Below are 19731 nucleotides of genomic sequence, written 5' to 3'. Positions count from 1 at the left end.
TGTTATCAAAGGTATAAACTCATGACAGGGAAAAGGGGGGAAAAAAAACCCAAAGGTTTTTTAAAAGTTTATTTCTAGCCCTGAAAGAACAGTTATTAAACAAAGTCAACAAATACAGTAGTTAATATTGCAGTAACAATTAAATAACATAATGGGATTAAATTACACAAAAGGCAACATTAACATCTGAAGACAGTTAAAAAAATAAAAAGAAAGCTTGCACCTACTTCCATTCCCATCAACAGCATAAGGAACAGAGGGAAAAACAGACCAGAGAGATTTATTGACTCAATTCCAGCTGGAGAGACCCTTAATCACATTTTTGCTCCCTCCCCAGCCCCTCTAACAGGACCCATCTGCTGTAGCCAAAACTTTGCACCTCCCTGCACAGAGAGCCAGGGGGGAAGGCTCCAATTAATCTCATTAACACCTAAGGCAGGGCAAAGTGCTCATTCCCATGGTTATTTTTAATAAGAACTCTGGTTTGTTCTATGATAACAACATCCCAGGAATCTCACACTCCCTGCACACTTGCACCTCAGCCACAAGCTGCCCAGCTGACACTTGACAGGGGTCGTGTGCACATCTGGTCCCCACTCAGATCTTGGGTGGGCACCCAAGAGATGCACAGGAATCCCCACATTTGGATGCAGCTCATCCCTTCCCATCATCTCCTCCAGCTCTGGCTGGTCCCCACCTGCCACAGCAGAGCTGTCAGCCCTGCATGCCCCCAGGACTCTGCTCTGCTCCCAGCAGGGAAAACCCACACCTCGGAGCTTCTCACCGTGCAGACACCCTCAGAAAAGTGATGCCTGACCCTCCAGACACAAAAGCACAGCACAAAAACCTTCTTCTCCTGGCTCTCCTCTCCTGCCAGCCCCACCTCTGATCCCCATGGAAACCTCACCACAGAACAGCTGCTGCGTGGGGCCAGGGAGATGCTGGCACTTCCCAGCCTTGGAGCTGAACATCATCCCAGGTCACACACACACACTATTTGGGAACTTGGGACTGGGCCAAGTTTTGTGCATTAGGATGGCTGAATCTTCAGAAATCGTCTCCAAAGCAGGCTAAATTGGACAAATTTTGCAACATATGTTTTAAACCGTTCTCATTCACCAGTCAAAGTGAACTAATAAGTTAAAATTACTTATGATTTCTTGTTTTCTATTTAAAAAAGCTAAATTTATCTAGATTGTGCCATTAAAAAAAAAAAAAAAGATGAAAGAAAGAAAAGCTCCCATTTTAACTCTGGCACAAGGAGTTTCACCAAGTCCATTGCCAGCAATGGACAAAGAGGGAACCACTGGTACAACAGGTTTTTTCCTCAGCCAAGCCTCCTCACTGCTCCATTTGACCAGGGAGCCAGGACACACTCAAAACAGGATGATTACAGTGCCCATGGCTCATAATAAACTTTTTTCCAGGCAAATGCACTTGGATTACCTTACCTGGCATGAGACACTTCCTTGAGTTTAAAATTTGAAGCCATAACTGTTTTCACACTTACAGCAAGAGAGATTTATCCCTGTGAGGAACAGTTAAGATAATTAACCCAACACAGATTTTAACTGCCACACAGGAGCAGAACACAAGCTGAACCTGCCCAACAAGGCACACCCTGCTGGCCCCACAGGAGCTGTGAGACCCCAGCCCTGCTCCTTTCCACCATCCCCCCCCAAACTGCCTCTGCCATCCTGCCCAGCCACTCTCACCTGGAAGTTTGTTTTGTCATACCTTGGCTACCAGTCCCCAAAATGTCATTCTCTCTAGAGAGATACTGAAATTCTCCGAAAATTATTTCTATCCCCCATAGCCAGCAATGTTTGGAAAAGTGTGCAAAAATTTTTATTCAGGGTCCTCTGTCCATACCCAACCGTAGCTCTGTCTGTCCCAGGCCCTGCCCCCCTGGGAATGCAATACAATCCCACTAAAGTCACGGTTATTCTTTCACAGACTCATTTGGCACATTGGTACTACTTGGCTCTTCCTTAAACACTTGGGGAGGTTGAAATGCATAGACTGTAGCATTAGAAGGGGCACAGGCTCTGCTAAACTCAACCCTGGCAACACCCCAAGAACTCAGGCTGTCGCTGTCCTTCAGAAGGAAGCCCTTATTGTTGTGTTGAAGGGTTGGCTGCAGCCATCCTGGCTAGCACAGAATCCTCAGTGACAAGATCAGAGTGACACCAGCCAGTCCACCAGGCCCCACGATGGTCTGACAGCACTGCTTCCCCTCTGCTTCATCTCACAACTTTGGCATCTCCAGGTGTTCATCATCATCTGTTCAGATCATGTTTCCAAAATCCTGTATCGTCAGTGTCCTCAGATCTGGTTATTTGTTCTTCTGGTTGCATTAGTACAAATGGAGCACATACAAAACTGGAAAAAAATAGCTCTAATACTTTAAACTCTGACAACTCCATAGGTTGATGCATTATTTGCTTGGCGGGGGGAGGAGGGGGGAAATTACAACATATACAAAAATGTATTTGATACAAAGAAGGGAAATGTAAAATAAAAAAAGTCAAAGGCACCAGCATAACTTCCAAAGCCCAAGTCAGAGCACAGATACAAGTTTGTGAACCACCCACTGCACCAAGCACGTTATCCCTCAAGCTTCTGGCCAGCAAGTCTAACAGGGGAAAAAAGAGCAGACAGGAAGACAGCTGGAATTTTTTCTTGCCCTGACTAGAACTGATCATTTGATCATAAATAAAGTATCTGACCCCAACCTACACATCCATAACCCACATCCAAAGACTTGACCGATCATTAAGGTTCTACAAAGAGGCCACATTTTTGATTTAAAAAAATGTCCACAGAGCACAGGTATGAGAAACAGCTGAATACTTCTCTTCCCCCTCTCTCTCTCTCTCCTTTTTCATCATAAAAAGTGAAAAGAATCTCCATACATTGTGATTCCTTAAGTAACCGAGTTGTTGATTCTACAGTACAGCGACAGCTAATCCGAAAAAGAAATGAGGGGCAAGATGTACCTTCACATTCGCCACACCTGCTGTGAATCTGGTCACTGGGAGCTTCCCACAGGGATTGCAGGTAGAGGGGAGGAAGAGGAGAGTCAAAGAGATCAGCAGGTAAAATTAGTACTGCCCTCTGAAAGCTTGAATCTGTCATTCAAGTATCGAAAGTACCCAGAGGGTACAACGGGAGCTGTTACAGCGAAGTCGTTAAAACCCCTTAAAGCCCCGGGCACAGCAAGTGGTATTTCTGGGCTGTTTGGGAAACAAAAAAATCAGAATAAAAAAACCCCACAAAGGCCAGTAATTCAGCCCTCAATTCCTTCTGGACCCCAGACAGGGATCTCTAGAGTCGCCACAATGTATTTGGGTGTCTTCTGGATGAGAGTTTCTTCCCTTTTGCAGACGTTTCCCACCCCCACAAAAACCCCTTCCCTCCCCCTCCCAAAGTGTAACAATTTCATATATTATAAAGATTTGTAAAATACAAACAAAAAAAAAAGGAAGAAGGCTGTGGCAGGATGTTAGCGGTTACTCTTCATTGCTTCTTTGGCTGCCAGGATCAGTGGCGTCAAGCTGGACAGAGGTTTGGCCAGTTTCAAGAAGGGATGCTGCCAGGAAGACAGAAACATGAGGAATCAGTGAAAGACACACTTTTAAAGGTTTTATTTCCAGCAGGATTCATGTTTCCATGGAGCTTGGCAGCAATGAATCTGCATTTTAACTGTTCAATTGTGTCATTTGTTTCTCCTGATGGTTACAAGGACAGCACGATCCCAAGCTGGCTGGGACCGCACTGCCTTACCCAACAGAGTTCCTCCTGGAATATCTCACTGGTTTTGGAAAAGGTGAGTATTGAAACTACACTTGCAATGAGCAAAACAAAGATCTAAACAAGGAATAATCAGAGAAAGGTAAGAAGCAGCAGCTAGCTTTACTGGGAAAGCCTCTGCACCATCTGCCTCAGAGCTAATCCTTGCTCTCCCCAGGAATGGCATCAGTGGATTCTCTCACACTCTCACACAATGCTGCCTACAAGCAGATCTCATGTAACAAACCAGCCTTTTTCCAGTGCACAGAAAGTATTTAAAAATCAAAACTAAAAGGAGAAATGGTGTCACTGCTCCAGCTGCTCAGCTCGTAGGGCAAAACCCAGCAGGGAGAAAGGAAACTTTTCTTTTCAAGGCTTGAACACTGATGTCAGACCAGCAGATTATTTCATCAGGAATTCTGAGGGGGACATTTGCAAGTGGAGGTACGAAAAGCAATGCAAATGCTATCAATGGCCACCCTCTAAAAGGAGTTCCTAAACTGCTGGACACTTTGGCAGTGACAGAGTGAAATCACAGATTATGATGGAATAACTTTGGAGTATATTATAAATCTTTCCTGCCAACTGCTCTCACTACAGTTCCCAGGAGAAAACACAAAAAAAAAAAAAAGAAAGGGTGCCAATCTATAGTGCAGTTCATCACAGGCTGACCTTACTCTGCCTTCTGGACCTCACTGTGAGAAGAAGTGGAGTCTCACCTGTAGCAATTCTTTGGCTGATCCTCTTTTCTCCACATCCATCTCCAAACATCGGTTCAGGAAATCCCGGAATATTGGGGACAGTTTCTCGGGGTTCTGGAGTTCTGGTGTGCCATTAGTTGCTATCAAATATAAAGCCTGTAAAATGAAGAATAAGATGTAGCCAAAACCAAGCTTTAAAAGATCCCAAACTGACCTGCCTTGTGGCAAGCCCTCAGATGAGAGTGCTCTGTAGCTACTTGTCCTCAGCTTCAGAGACTAGAACTGTAAAAATGCCACACATGTAGGCACTCATGACCTATCCTTGCTAGCAGCAAAATAATGTTCAAGATCTTTAGGCAACAGATACTGACCTTAGCAAAGAAAACATCAGTTTGTGACACAGCAGCATTTTCCATAATATCTCGGGTTTACTTTCCCCAGACTATCACAGAGGCCTGAGGTCAAAGTCCTGTGTTTCATTTACAGGCAGGCAAATCTTCTAAGTACCATCACAGAATCCCAGACTGGTTCAGGTTGAAATGGACCTTAAAGCCCATCTTGTTCCACCCCCTGCCTTGGGCAGGGACACCTTCCACTATCCCAGGTTATTCCAAGCCCTGTCCAACCTGGCCTTGGACACTTCCAGGGATGGGGAGTCAGGGTAATGCTGATTGCAAATTCAAGACAGCTGTCTTCCTTTGGAAGAATTTTCTTGTACTGCTGAAGCTTGTTGGCTTTTTCATTTCATTTTCTTTTTAACACAGATGTAATTAATGAACAATTACTGACAGTGGTGAACACCCAGTTCCAGCAACACCAGGAGCTTCTTACCCTCAGGGGGTTCTCGTTGAGGTATGGGGGCTCTCCTTCCACCATCTCAATAGCCATGATGCCCAGGGACCAGATGTCCACTTTGGGGCCGTAGGCTTTCCGTGTCACCACCTCGGGAGCCATCCAGTAGGGAGTCCCCACCATGGTGCTGCGCTTGCTCTGCTCAGGGGTGATCTGGGCACAGAACCCAAAGTCAGCTGCAGGACAACAGAAGTTCAACAGGTTAAACTGGTGCACCCCAAGAAGTGGTTTTTCTAGAAGACTTTTCTATTGCTACACATACATTTCATTGAGAGGGGTTTGGGGGCAGTTTCTTCTTTCCTCCCCCACTACATTCTCCGTATTTAAAAAGCCAACGTGCAATGAAAATACAAAACCTGAAAGTGCTTAAGCAGGGCAGAATTCCGTGGAGTGAAGACAAGGCTTTTGTCCTCTGGAAACAAGAATTACCCTGCAGAAGAATGGTGTTTTGCCCAGTCCTTCCTTCAAGAGTTCTACAATGGTAACAAGCCAAAATAAGCAATCGGGCAGAACACAGGCAGAGTGTTCTGCATATGGTGTGTTATATAGCCTGAATTAGAAGAAATCCATCCACAATCCATGGCTTCTGCCCTGCTAAACAGATTGTACTTGTGCAGCTACTGAGGTCAACATTTCACAGCACTTTGGCCATCTATACAGGTACTACAGCTGACAGACACGGAAACAAGGCTCCAGGGAAGTGCAGTGCTACCCCACTCAGCAGCAGGAACCTGGACAAACAAACCTTTCCACAAGGTAACTACCAAAGAGAACAACCACACTCAAGAAAAGGAGAAAAGTCACCTATTCCTATAGCCTTCAGGTGCAGCAGCAATGCATGTCCCATCATGTTACTTTATCCAGCTGCAGCACTCCCACTTCCCAGGCATGTAAAGCATCAATAAGAACACAGTTAAGGCAGGAGACAGATATTACCTTATCATTGACACTAAGTTAGAGAAAGAGAGAGAGAAAGAGAGAGGGAGAGAAGAGAGAGAGAAATTTAAATTCCAGGGTGATTTTGGAAGTGTTATGCCAAGCAGTGCTAAGGAAAGAGCCAAGGCATGGAAGTGCCAAGTTGTACCAAGACCATTTAACACAGAACTAACCCACCCTGACAGTCAAAAGGATGCCTTAAAAAAAACCATACAACAAAACCAAATAAAAACCAACCCTATAGGAGTCACCAAGTTCCTCCTGCACTTTTTGGCCTTATCAAGGTGTCACAGTCACCTCCCAGCATGGCCCATTTATGTGACCAGCCCAGGGAAGCAGCAGCATTGTGTTCTCCTGACCTTCCAGCCAGGCCTCCAGCACCAGCCACCAGCACAGAGGAAGCAGACAGGCAGGAGCACAGTTTCACCCACCAGCAGCAGGTGTAGCTGCAGTGGTGACACCTGTCCTGTGACCACACTCCTTCAGAGAAAAGTTCAAAAGAAGGTGCAGCTTCTCCCACCCTAAACTTCTGCTAAAGCACTATAACCACACAGCCCCAGAACAGCTTGCTCAGCACTGATTACACCACCTCCCCTTCACACAGGGTATTTTTGCAGCTGACTCCTGTCTTCTCCTGTGTCTCCTTCCTCCTCATCCTCCCCCAGCCTCCTGGCATGATGACTTTGACTCAGATATTAACTCTGTCCTTTGGCCACTTTGCTTTGACACCTCTTTTGCAATTTTGATCCTTCTCTGGCTAACTCTTCTCAGCCACATCCTCTGCTGTAACTGTTCACTTCTCTTCAGCCTCTGAATCCACAGCTTGTGCACAGACACATCACATCCTTAAAATAAAATTCCCTATGCAAGCAAGCAGTGCATCCAACAATGCTGGCTTGCAAATAAGATTGCTGGTAATCTTTCTTCACACTCCATCTCATAAATAAAATGAGACTGCAAACCATCTAGAATAGGAATATTGCTAAGACACATTTTCATGGCACTTCAGATTCCTACTGAAAACACTTTTTGCTCCACACCTTTTTGCCTAAACTCTTTGATTTTTATATGCTTTGTACATTCCTACATACAAGAAGGGCAGATAATGCACCTGTTTCTCAACAGTCCTGACAGCTACCAGTACTTTCACATCATTTTTATATACACACACCAGATAAGGATTTAGTGTCCAAGCCCGTGCATGCATAACCATTACCTGAAAAGCAAGTGGTTTGTTTTGTCATAATTATATTAATAAAAGTGCTACACTTCCAGTCCAAGAAAAGGTACACAGTTAGACTAGATTGCAATAAATGACCAATAATGCCCAATTTTCTTGTTAGTGGCCTTTTCATGAATGGGGCAAAGCATTAATATCAACTCCTGACATCCTAACAAAGCCACTGCAGTTTGCTGCAACTTTGCTCTTGCAATCATTCCCATTTTGCTTCACTGTCTGTGCCAGTTACTTCCTATTTACCAACGAATTCATGGGGCCACAGGTTTGCTTCATCATCCTCCTGGGCCAACACATTCACAGCCCCTGTCTGAGGGCCCTCAGAGTATCAACACCTGCTGTCTGATACAGATTTTATAACAGAATTGGTTTCTATTACTCATAATCAATAAAAACCACCTTAAATTTCCCTGCTAATTCTCCTTCTACCGATTTATGCACTCCAAGGCAGAGATTCCTGGAAAAGGGAAAACAGAACATGAAACAATTGTCTGCTACTCACTTAATTTAACTGATCCATCCATTCCTAACAGCACATTGTCACTCTTGATGTCCCTGTGGATCACCTGGTTGGCATGGAGGAACTCAAGCGCTTGCAAGCACTGGATAGGAGAGAAAAAAACACCACTGAACATCCAGGAACAAAACTGCTGCACTTGAGCACAAATTCAAAGCCACGTTCACAGCCTCAGCCAGCTCTGAGTGCAAGAATAGAAAGGTATTATTGAAAATAACCAGCAGAGGAAGCTCTTGGGCTAAAAAAATACACTCTGGATTTCAGGAGCTCAAAAATCATTTCCCCGTGGAGTTTCTCTGTCTCAACAAATGAATCCTTTAAACTCCTCATCACCCAAGATGCTCTCAGAAATCCCTGATGGTAATTTTGGTACATCCCACAGATTCTGCAGTGGAACCAGAAAGGATTAAGTGAAAGCTTCTCAGGCTGAGGTCTCACCAAGAAGAACTGGTGAGGCTTCATGTCCAACATCCACACAACTTCTACAGTGAAGGCTGTAAAACATCTTCATTCTGAAAGGCACTAATACTGGTTTGCATTGTTTTCAGATGAAAACCTTTCACACTAAGTTGCTGCCCAAAACCATAATGAAATTTACTTTTGTTATTTGAGAATAAAAGGCAAAAGAACAAAAGCCAGATTTTTCTCTTTCTATCTAAGTAGAACATTTGCCATTTGCAGCTTGGCACAGATGTCCCCACTAAGTTTTCTTTTTAACCTTGGTTTGCTTTAGCAAAGTGACACTGATTTGCAAAACTAAATGTATCTAAAACACTGGGCAGCAGAGTTTTGACAGAGAACAATAGTTCAGTATTTGATTTCTTCCTCAGAAAAGTTGATTACTGTCACAGTAAACAGTTACTCTTTTGGTTCTCTGCTTCCAGCTCTGGTTTCTCTGGAAACCATTCCCTGTCCATACACGTTACTGTGCAAGTTTGCTTTCCCTCCCCTCCCTTGGGGTGAGTCACAAAACCTCTCGTCATGCTGATGGAGTCAGATGGGCTTTTTAAAAGCCTCCAGTTTCTCCTGCACAGCAGATAACACAATTCTCCTTCTGCCATGATAAAATCAAGCCTGAGCTGGATACTGGCACTTGCTCAGGGCAGAAACCACTGATAAGATGTGGTATCAGCTGCTTTTAACACTTTCATTTGAAATCTTACTGCAACCTCCAAGTTATTCCATCTACAACCTTCTGGAGCATTATTTTCCTGAGAAATCCACAAAGAAAGCTTAGCTGGCACAGAACTATGGATGCCACACATTAAGGGAATGACTGAAGTGGGAAAGGGATAGTCTGCACTCAGTTCATCTTTATTTTAGTGTATGTTTAAACTACTCCTGTTTCAGCAGATCCACTTTCAAACTGTGAGCAAACATCATTCCCCTTCTTCCTTCTGGAAAACACTTCAAAGCTTTCAGGAGTTTTTATTTTTCTTTTTTCTCCTTTCTACATTACCCATACATGAATATGCAGATTTTTTCTTAGTGCCTCTGAATGTTCTTTGTTAGTCCAAATTAAAAAAGCCTTTCCTTCCAGCTGCTAAACTTCCCTCTTGCTCCTCCCTGAACTTTATTCATATTATTCTGTTAGTAAGAGTCCACATCATTAATATCTTTCTGTTAACACTGTCAGCAGGACGAGGCACCCCAGGTACCAAACCCACAGACTTTATTTGCTCCATCACCAAACATTCTCAAAAACCACTGTAGCTCTTTTGTCTTACAACTTGCAAAGCCCCAGTTTTCTGAGGTAACCCAATTTTGTTATTTTCTGCACTTCTGATTTCTGCTCATGGTACCATTCATTCTTTACTCAACAGCTTCAGCAGCAATTGTGGCAATTAGTGCTAACCTGAGCATGCCATAAAAATTTAGGGAATAGGGAGCACCTTGATTCCTCCACCCAGCCCCTCACACTCACCTCTCTGCAGACAGCAGCAATCTGTGCTTCATCCATACATGTCTCTGTGACCACATCTGTTAGAGAGCCTCCAGCCAGGTACTCCATCACCACAAACAATTCATCCCCTACAAGGTAACTACAAAGAGAAAACCAAAAGCATGTCCCTGTGCCACCAGGGGGACAGTCCAGAGAGAGCCTCACCTGCTTCCAAGACCCTCAGGTAGAGAAGAGCAGGTGTGAGCAAGGGATAACCTCCTGTAACCCTTGGGATGAGGAATCAGCCAGCTGGCTGCATTTACCTGTCCAGGAAGTTGACTATGTTGGGGTTCTTTAGCTCCTTCATTACCAAGATCTCATTAATTATCAGCTCCTTCTTGGGCTGTTTCTGCAAATTGATCTGTTTAATAGCCACCTGAATAGGGCAAAATAAAACAGCAATCTCAAACCTCAGCACCCAAACCTTTCAGTCACACTTAATACAATGAAAAAGCAGAAGGAATTATGTAACAGGATTAAAGGAGTTTAGAACAGTTTGTGGCTGGCAAATTGTTAATTTATCAGCATACAACTTAAAAGAATTCAGCTTGATCAGCACACAACTTGCACCATGGCCAACATCATCCTCTTGCAGCTGAAAGGATCCACAAACAGTGAGAGAGGCCAGACCACACAGCAAAGGGCATTCAGGAGACAGAAGGATATTCACTCAATTCCATATTAACAGGCCTGAAGCAGAACAGAATCCTGTAGCAACTCAGAGATAAAATTTGAGCCCACCAATGAAAGATGAGGCAATTTATTGTTCTTTATTCTGACCAAACTGGTGTTTGGATATAAGGAATGCTGGGAGGCAGAAGGAATTCCTCTCAAAGCCATTAATGAACTGCCCAAGACAGAAAAGGGAAGATAAAGGCCCACCTCATCCAGGAAATAAGCTAACAAGGATAAGTACAGAGTTTAGAATGGAGAAGAATCATCCCAGCTCTGTTAACTCCAACACTCTGAGGAGGCAGTTTGGAGTTCTGCAAGGCAACCTGGGCTGACTCCAAAACCAAACACAAGAACCAACATAATCCTGTAAAAATGATTGCTATTATATTGCTAAGGACTTTGAAGGAAGAAATTCTCATCATTCTGCAGCACACAGGGACAAAATAACTATGACTGGAGGTGGAGCAGGTTGCTGAGGGTCTTGTGGGAGTTTGGAATGGAGACCTCAATGAGCAGATATTCCACAACCCTTCTAGAGCTCCTGCACCATGCCCAATCATCCTGTCTGAGAGGGAAATAATTCTAATATCTAACTAGAATTTCCCTTATGGCAATTTTTGTCTGTTCCCTCCTGTCCTGTCACTGTGTAGCTCTAAGAGGAGTGTTCTTTTTACTGAACAAACCTAACTCTGTGCTCAGGCATTAAGCAGAGGAAACCTGAGCACTGCATGAAGTGGCAAAGTGCAGAGCAGGGCACAGAAAGGCCCTGGACCCCAAAATTCCCTCTGCAATCAGAAAGAGGACATGAATTTGGTGCAGTGTGTAGAGAGTAAATTAAGAGACACTGAGGTGATGGCAGGGCTCATGTTGCATCAAGATGTAGTGCTCCACTGCAGGACTGCTGAATGTGGTTACTGCTGAAAGGACATTTATTTATCAGTCACCTAAAGAATGCCTATTGTGGATTTTTAAAAGAAAATTTAGGAAAAAAAGGAAATAAAAACTGAAATAATATTAAGGAAATCTGAAGTTAAATAGAGACAAATAATTCCTAAAATCTGAGTCCCAAAAGCCCTCTATCTCCCAAGATATGGACACTGGGTGACAAACATGCAGAGTACTGCTGATGCCAGCAGTTCCACTGGAGAAACCAAGGGATGAAAGCAAAGAGTAGGATATGGAGAAGACATTCTGAGGGCATCCCATGAGACAAGCTGCTTCCCTAGAGACAGACACAGCCAAGTGTGCCAAGACTAAACAAAAATTTTATTTCTTGTTCTACAGCAATGCCTGCAATTCTTGAAGGATAAGCCATTTTACAAAGTCTCTTCTGGAACACCTCACTCTCTCTGCTTTTCATTGGAAAGACTGTTTTTAGCTTTCACCATCTGATTACTATAGAACAAGGCACATTGTTAAAACTGACTATGACAAACAGATCTGAGAGGTGATAGCAGCAATGGGAGCCACTGAAGGAAATCACTCAAATCATCCTGGCCACCTACAGAAGAACATTTAAACAAAAAATGAACATAGAAATCTTACCTCCTGCCCTGTTGCCACATCAATAGCTGTGAAAACTGTACCTGAAGCCCTGTGAAGAGAAAGAAAAATCTTAGAGCAAGTTGCCCAGCCAAGTCACAAACACAAAATGGTTTCAGTTTTCAATTCAAAATTTCCACCACTTTTCCAGTGATGCCTTCACTGTTTATTTACTTTACTGTTTGCTGCCCAGAGAGGTCACAGCTGCCTCATCCCTGGAAGTGTCCAAGGCCAGGCTGGACAGGGTTTGGAGCAACCTGGGCTAGTGGAAGGTGTCCCTGTTCATGGGAGGGGGTGGAACTTTAAGGGATGGGCTCTAAGGTCTCTTCCCACCCTAAATAGGGTGGGATTCTGTGATTTATCTGCTCAATGCCTGCACAGGCAGTGGTGTGAGGCAGAGAACAGCACCCTGCTGCTAACACTGGCCCACTGGGGATAAAAGTTGGGGTCAATACTTACCCCTGCCCGATTTTTTCATATCTGGTGTATTTTTTCTTGGGATCTCCTATGCTTACAATAGTGCCTGAAAGAAAAAAACAACCAAAAAGTCAGTCCAATCCCACTGCCCCCCAACAGCAGGGCTGGCCTGGCCAAGCACAAGAGTGGGTCAGCTCAAATAGCAAAGCTGGTGCCCCAACAGCCAAAGCTGCAGGGGAGCATTAACACAGTGAAAAATCATCACCAAGATGATTATGGAACAAGCAACAGCAGAAACTATTTTGTTACTATGGTTTGATGGAAATCCAATTGTGATACTGTGATGTGCATGTATGATACAACCCCAAACCTGCTCTATCCCTGTTTTCCACCCCACAGGGCTCCAAGCATTACAAACCTCCCCAAGCCAGAGCTCTCAGCTGCTGCCCCACACAAAGCCACCCAAGCACTGCACACAAAGCAAGGCTGAGGCCAAAACTCTCATAGTGCTCCCCTGCTTATCTGAAATGAAGGCACCTACGTAGTTTTTCCATGATGTCTTCATCTGACATCTTGGTTTTCTTTTTCTGTTTATCCCCTGCTTTGGAGGCGCTGTCGGCGCAGGTGTCACCGGCCGGGGCGGGGATGGGGTCAATGACAGAGCGGGTGTAAATCTGCAAGGGACACCAGAGACCTCAGCAGCTGCTCTGCCACCACTGACCTGCAGCTGAAACCCACCACAGCCCTGCAAAGATCCCCAAGCAACATTTTATAACAGGTATGAGGCAGAAATTAGAGCTGAGACACATTAAAGCTCCATAAAACAAGATGCTGGCAACATTACTGACCCTTCAAAGAGATCCAGGCACCTCCTGAACAGAGAGGATGCCAGGAGATTCCACAGTGGGTTTGCTCAGATTTTTATCTGCTTATTCTTTATAATCCATACCAGTTAACAGAGCAGAAAGCACTATTTAATAGTGAGATCAACCTCTACTAAGATCTAAAGGAAAAAGATGTTTGATTGCCATAAAAAGAAGGAGGAGATTCTCAAATACTTCCCTGTTGTACCCAATTTAAGGCTTTCCTAAAGGGATTTAATTTCTTGGAGCTTTATTTCATTTCCTCCTGAGCTGTTCACAGATCTACACAGCTACTCCAGAAATATCCAGCTGTGGATCTCTCACCTTTTATATGTCTAAATCCCAAGAGTGGGAAATTATCAAGCAACATCCCTAGACAAATAAACAGAATTCACATTTGCACTCCTGGAAAAAGTGGGCAGCAGAGAGGCAAAATGTACAGCTCCCACAGCCAAAAGAAAGAGCTGGAGTAAGTGGGACCCCTGGGACACCATTACCAAGGTGTGCAGATGAGGGCTGCCCTAAAACTTAATTAACATCTTCTCTAGCATTTCCTGTAGTAATTAACATCTTCTCTAGCATTTGTTCCTGTAGTGCTGATGACTTTGTGAGTGAAATAAGCTTTTAAATCTAAAATTTGCATTGGTTGGGGTTTAGGTGGTGTAGTTGGGAGGGGCTACCACACTGCAACTCAATCAAATAAAGGAAAGAAAATACATTACACCTGTATCACTGTGCTGCACAAAGTTCCACAAATGGCCTACAGGTTTTATTTAGGAATAAGAATCCTCCTCCTCCTCCTCCTCACATGTTGGGTTGAAGGATAAGCATAACTAGATATCTTCAACACAAGCTGACAAACAAACTGACAAATCTCAGTGATCTGAGAGGTTTTTTTCAACCTAAATGATCCTACAATTCTATTAACTACAGGACTTCTAATTCAACTGATATTCAGAAATTAGGTATTTTCTTAGCAAATTCAAAAACCAGAACTTTCCCCTAAAAACTAACAGCAGCTTATTGCCCAAATAAAACACTTCCCTAAAAAGCAGAAGTTCTGCAATGCTGAGAAATGCAGGTCTGTCAGTTTTCCAGCTGCTCACCGATTTTGTGTGATCTGGCCGTGGAGCAATCACAGGAGGAGGAGCTTCTTCATCATCCTCATCATCATCTGCCACAGCTGTTGATGGCTCTGAACCTTTGGCATTGGCCTACATTTTTACCAAAGTTTAAAAAAGACAGATAAATGAATTCTCTCCCACAGTATTAAAGACTTTACGTTTTTTTTCTTCACATTAAGAGAAAATAATTCTTACCAATGTCAAAAGAAAATAACTTAAACCACCAGTCTACCCTTCAGTTATTATATTTTATTATCAGACTCAAACACTGTTGCTGCAGTAAAATATGTGATTGACCACCCAAATTTATGTTTCTATTTCACAAAAAAAACCCTCTTAATTTTTATACTTTTAATCTTTACACAGTTTAATACTTCAAGATTCAGGATATAACAAGTACAGAAAACCTGAACTTGTATGCAGCACAGAATAGCCAAATAATAGTAAACACACTCACCGTTGGTGTTCCTGAAGGGAAACCATCTTTTTCTAAACAGGACAAATAGCAGAATACATAAAATCATCAGAAAAGAAGTAATACAAAGTGAACTTGTCAAGCACAGGGTTAGAATATTACAAAGCCTTACTACTAAGCTACTTTTGCAAAGAATTTGGAAGAAAAGTTGTAAAACTGCACCTGTTTGTGGGACAGTCCTTCTCTCAGCCCCCAACTAGGAGTCACAAATTATTCTGCACTGCTGATGTCACCAGCTGGTGACATCAAGTTCAGAGACAGCTGTGAGGAGCAAGGCCTCCAGCACAAAACCAGTTCATCCCAGTCCCAGAGCCCCAGCTTGATAAACACAGCCCATTCAAGCTCATTTTGGCTGCTCTTCTGAAATGATGCAGTTCCCTTTCTTCCCCTCTCCACTTAAAACAGGAAATTAACTGGACAACGCCAGTTTCCAGTCAGTTTTAAATCCATCTTTGTATATTTGTGCCTCATTGAAATGCACCTTGATTTTAGCACTTGAACCTGATTTATCATTCTGACACAGAGGAAGACAGTGCTCCAAATTCCCAACTCCAGTGTCTTGCACACTTGGCTCTCACCTGGAGCAGAAAAACTCAGATATTTCTGTTTTGCTGTGTCTTTGGAGTCGTAGAATTTCAGCACATCTAGTACCGCCTGGGGGTTTTTCTTCTGTTCTAGCTTGGTGATATTTGAGGTCTGCAGCAGCCTAGCCCATTGTTCTGGCATTCCCTGAAAAAAACAGGGGATTTAAAGCACCCTTTTTGTATTTTAAGGTTTTTTTGAAAGCAAAACAAATTTCTTTCCTCTATAAAAGTATAACATGCACAGCCTTATGCACACAACTGAGTAGGATGGGGAGGCAAAGGTGGAAATACAGATCACAGGATACAACTCCTCCAGGTATGCTGGGGCAGATGTGAGGAGTGGGAACACAAAAACACTCAACAGATCCAGTGTTACCCAGGAAAGAGAGCAAACTGAAGTGGGTTTGTCAGGGAGGGCTCTCCCAGGTGACACAAAGCATCAGATGTGACACTGGCATTGCAGAAGAAATAACAGGTCACAGTGTGCTGTACAAGCACAAAGGGAAAAGAGTTCCTTGGTAGAAACAAAGACTAAATTGCTCTTTATTCTAAAGCTCTGCCTTGGCTTCAGTGCAGCACTGACCTATGGTGTTGCCTGAGCTGCTCCAAGGCAGGAATACTCACAGTGAACTCTCCAGTGACAGCATCAAAGCCAACATGGATGGTATGTTCAAAATCTGACGGTGGGGAGATTTCTGGCCTTTCCTTTTCCTTCTTCTTGCTTCCTGAAAAAGATATTCAAAGATCTCAATGTTAGAAAGAAATCCTTCCCTGTGAGGGTGGGCAGGCCCTGGCACAGTCCCAGGAAGTGTCCAAGGCCAGGTTGGACAGGGCTTGGAGAACCTGGGATAGGGGAAGGTGTCCCTGCCCATGGCAGGGGTGGAACTGAATGGGCTTTAATTCCCTTCCAACCCAAACTGTGCTGGGATTCTGTGATTCCTTGTTCCATTCAAATAATTTATACTCAGGCAGCAAGAAAAGAAAGAGATTAAGAGCACCAGGGTGATGAAATCTAAACATATTAAATGTTTACAATGCAAAAAAGGACATTTTAATATAGATTAAGAATAGCAGAAAAGACAACTTCAGTTCAACCTCAAGTTCACCCTAAAGACACTTAAAACTCAGTTGCCTCACTGCTTCAATTCAAGGTAATTAATGCAAACTAAGACTTCCTGTGATGAAGATAAGAGTTTATAGCCTCAGAGCAATTACCTAATTTAAATTAAAGGTGGGGGAAGCATAATAAGTACCAGAAGCAGGAACAAATAATTAGAGGGACCACATGCACAATCCAACCTAGAGTCAATTGAATTTATAAGATATTTTCTAACACCTCGGGCTTTGGATTTTTGTTTGTTTGTTTTGGGAGTTTTCAGGGTGTGGCTTGGGGGGGGGGGTGTTATTTTAATTTAATTTTTCTGCTTTGTTTCTAAATTCACCTTAAAAGTCCTGTTGTTTGAGTATAGAAAAAGCAGGTAAAGCAGCACTCCCTTGGTTACTACACAGCAAGCAAAGCTGGTGCTGCTCAGAGGCAGGAATCCATGTGAAATCCCCTCCTGCTGGGAAGGGAAGCACGGGGAGTGAGGACAATACTCAGAATGAAAAGCCATGTGGGCTGCCTGCAGCTGAACAATGCCATGGAAAGACACGGCTGTTATAAACAGGATATCTTTAATATGGCTGCACAGGGCAGAGCCAAAAAGCAAACAGGCTGTCAGATGTTTCATTAACACACAGGAGAAACTCGTTGCTGTGAGAAGCAAGGGAAGCACCATTTCTGATCTATTTCTTGCAGTTTTTTATGTGGAAGCAAGGGAGAACATGATATATATATATATATATATATATATATATATATATATATATATATATATATATATAAAGTTGTATTTCTTAGGAAAGCCCCTATTTGGGAGCACTTGACATGCAGTGAACAGGAGCTGGTGCTCAAGCCCTTCAGCATGTGCTGGGTAAATAAACCCACTCCTTCCAAAAATACACAGATCCCATGAGTAGGCAAGGCAAGGAGACTGAAACCCATTGCTCTGCCCACAGGAACAGCAGAGCAGCACTTCAAACAAACAGCCCCAGCCAGAGGCAAGCCCGGTGAGTCATGTGCTGGCAGGACATCCTCAGCTCTGAGAACAAGGCCATGGTGAGGCTACGCTGCCTCCCAGCCCTGGGACTGAAACAGGAATCCCCCCAGTGCAGGGCAATGCTCCTTCCCAACTGCACGTGGTGAGCCCCAAAGTACAAAGTCTGTAAGGAGAACATGAGAAGCTGCCACAGGTTGGTGGCTGCACCCCAAAAGAGACTCCAGCTTGCTGAAGGTGCTGAATGTGGCAGGTCTGGGTGCTGTGCAGTGCTCTTTGTCTGGAGGAAGTTCTGCCTTACCCCTTCAATCCTGCAGAAATGGGTGTTTGACCATTTTGTTATTGGTTATGGGACCCAGAATTTGGCCCTTGGCCCTGCAGAGACACACAGGTCCTTTGGAAGGATCTGGTGAGCTGGAGAAAAGCTCTGTGTGGTTAAGAAGGTGCTTCAAGTACAACTGGACTCTTCCCCCAGGGCAGCCACAGGCACTCAGTACAGTGCCAGCCTTGGTACTTCTCAGGGCCAAGTACCTCAGGGTGCCCTTGCTTGCCACCAACCAAATTCCACACACAAGGCAAGAAACACAGCTGTTCCCCAACAGCTGGAGGCAGCAGGCAGCTGATTCCAGATGTGCACCTGGAGTTGCTGAGCTCCAGCTGAAACCACACTGAAATGTGCCCCCAAACACGTGATGTGCAGGATCTGGGTGATGCCCTCAGCATCAATGCTTTCTGCTCAAAGACAAACATTTCTGGTTTTAGGGGACTATTTTAAAGCTTTCCAAAACCACACAGAGGTTCCTTTCACTTCAGAAGTCAGGCCAAGAAAATTCATGGCAATAAAGTGCTCTAGTAAGAAGATGACTATCACTTCATTTATCCTAAACAATGGAACCGGGGGGGGGGGGGGGAAATCTTCCATGACTGGTGATTAAATAATCCCTTCAAACCCTTAGGATTATTTCAGCACAGAACTAGCTCAGACTTGGGACAGAAACTGTGTAATTGCTAAATCTCTTCATCTGCAAGTCCCCCAAAGCACAAGAACCTCCCAAGAGAGGATCCAGAAGCAGATGAGGCTGGCCAGGAGGGACCTTGCAAAATCATATGGACAGAGATGTGCAGACAAAGCCAAACAACATTCCTGGATAATTTTTTCATTTTCTGAAAAGGAAAACTGAACATTTCTGTAGTGATTTGTTAAACTTACTCACTGCCTGGAGACATTTTTCCCATGACAAAATTTCTACCCCAGGTTGACAAGATTATTTTTCATCTAGTCCCAATGTATTTTTTAAATCTGAGCATGAAGTTAATATTTCTGTAAAGCTTCCCAGCAGCTGAATTTAAAGAAAAGAAGGATTTAAAAGGGCATTTCTGGGGAGGGTGCGTCCCAGCCATGCTAATGAACAAAACAACTAACATCTGACCATTGTGTGAGTGCCAGAAAGACACTGGGCCCACTTCTGCTCTGCTTACATTCAACAGCCAGTTTTGCAGACTTGAGGGCCAAAATCCCTTCTTTGGATATTTATATTAGCCTTGCTGCAGGTCATGCAATAGACAAGTTTCTTCCAAATTAAAAAAAAATACAACTTCCAGATAGTTTCTCTAATTTGGGTAATTCAATTTCCATTTTTCCTAATATCTTGCCATGCAGGAAAGCCTGCTTCTCTTTCAGGAGGACATTAGTTGAATTACTTTTAAACATCTAGAAAACATGAACTGACACTCATTTCCTCTAAAATGCAGTTTTCTCAGAAGAAATCCTTTCTCCTACTTTCAGTTTGCAACACAAAGTATCAGTAGGTAGATGCTAAATAAATATGCAGATTAATTTGACTAAACTTGGTACATGTCAGTATCTAGAGTGGCCTGAATAATCATCAAAGGACTCCAAAGCAACTTTAGATGAGCCAATACAACTTTAGATAATTCTTCAATCACTTCCCCATTCCAGCAATGAACAAACCCACCA

At 43.6% G+C, this 19731-nt stretch overlaps 1 protein-coding gene across 1 annotated transcript in view; it reads right to left on the bottom strand.

Moving 5' to 3' along the window:
- Positions 1–54: 54 nt before the first annotated feature.
- PAK2 (p21 (RAC1) activated kinase 2) overlaps positions 55–19731 on the bottom strand; it is a 42943-nt gene continuing 23266 nt past the window's right edge. Inside the window, exons 3-15 of the mRNA XM_071437299.1 lie at positions 16282–16382; positions 15652–15802; positions 15056–15087; positions 14581–14688; positions 13153–13285; positions 12654–12717; positions 12198–12246; positions 10241–10353; positions 9960–10077; positions 8021–8120; positions 5325–5521; positions 4512–4649; positions 55–3592 (exon numbers count right to left, since the gene is read on the bottom strand). Coding sequence (XP_071293400.1) covers positions 3506–3592; positions 4512–4649; positions 5325–5521; positions 8021–8120; positions 9960–10077; positions 10241–10353; positions 12198–12246; positions 12654–12717; positions 13153–13285; positions 14581–14688; positions 15056–15087; positions 15652–15802; positions 16282–16382 — 1391 coding nt within the window. The 3' untranslated portion in view covers positions 55–3505. The remainder of the gene's footprint in view (positions 3593–4511; positions 4650–5324; positions 5522–8020; positions 8121–9959; positions 10078–10240; positions 10354–12197; positions 12247–12653; positions 12718–13152; positions 13286–14580; positions 14689–15055; positions 15088–15651; positions 15803–16281; positions 16383–19731) is intronic.

Source organism: Agelaius tricolor, unplaced genomic scaffold, assembly GCF_023055355.1.
Source record: "Agelaius tricolor isolate 1412-34295 unplaced genomic scaffold, bAgeTri1.0.p SCAF_12, whole genome shotgun sequence".
In the NCBI taxonomy this organism is placed as follows: Eukaryota; Metazoa; Chordata; class Aves; order Passeriformes; family Icteridae; genus Agelaius; species Agelaius tricolor.
The sequence above is the reverse complement of the archived record's forward strand: the minus strand, read 5'-3'. Positions and strand labels throughout refer to the sequence as shown.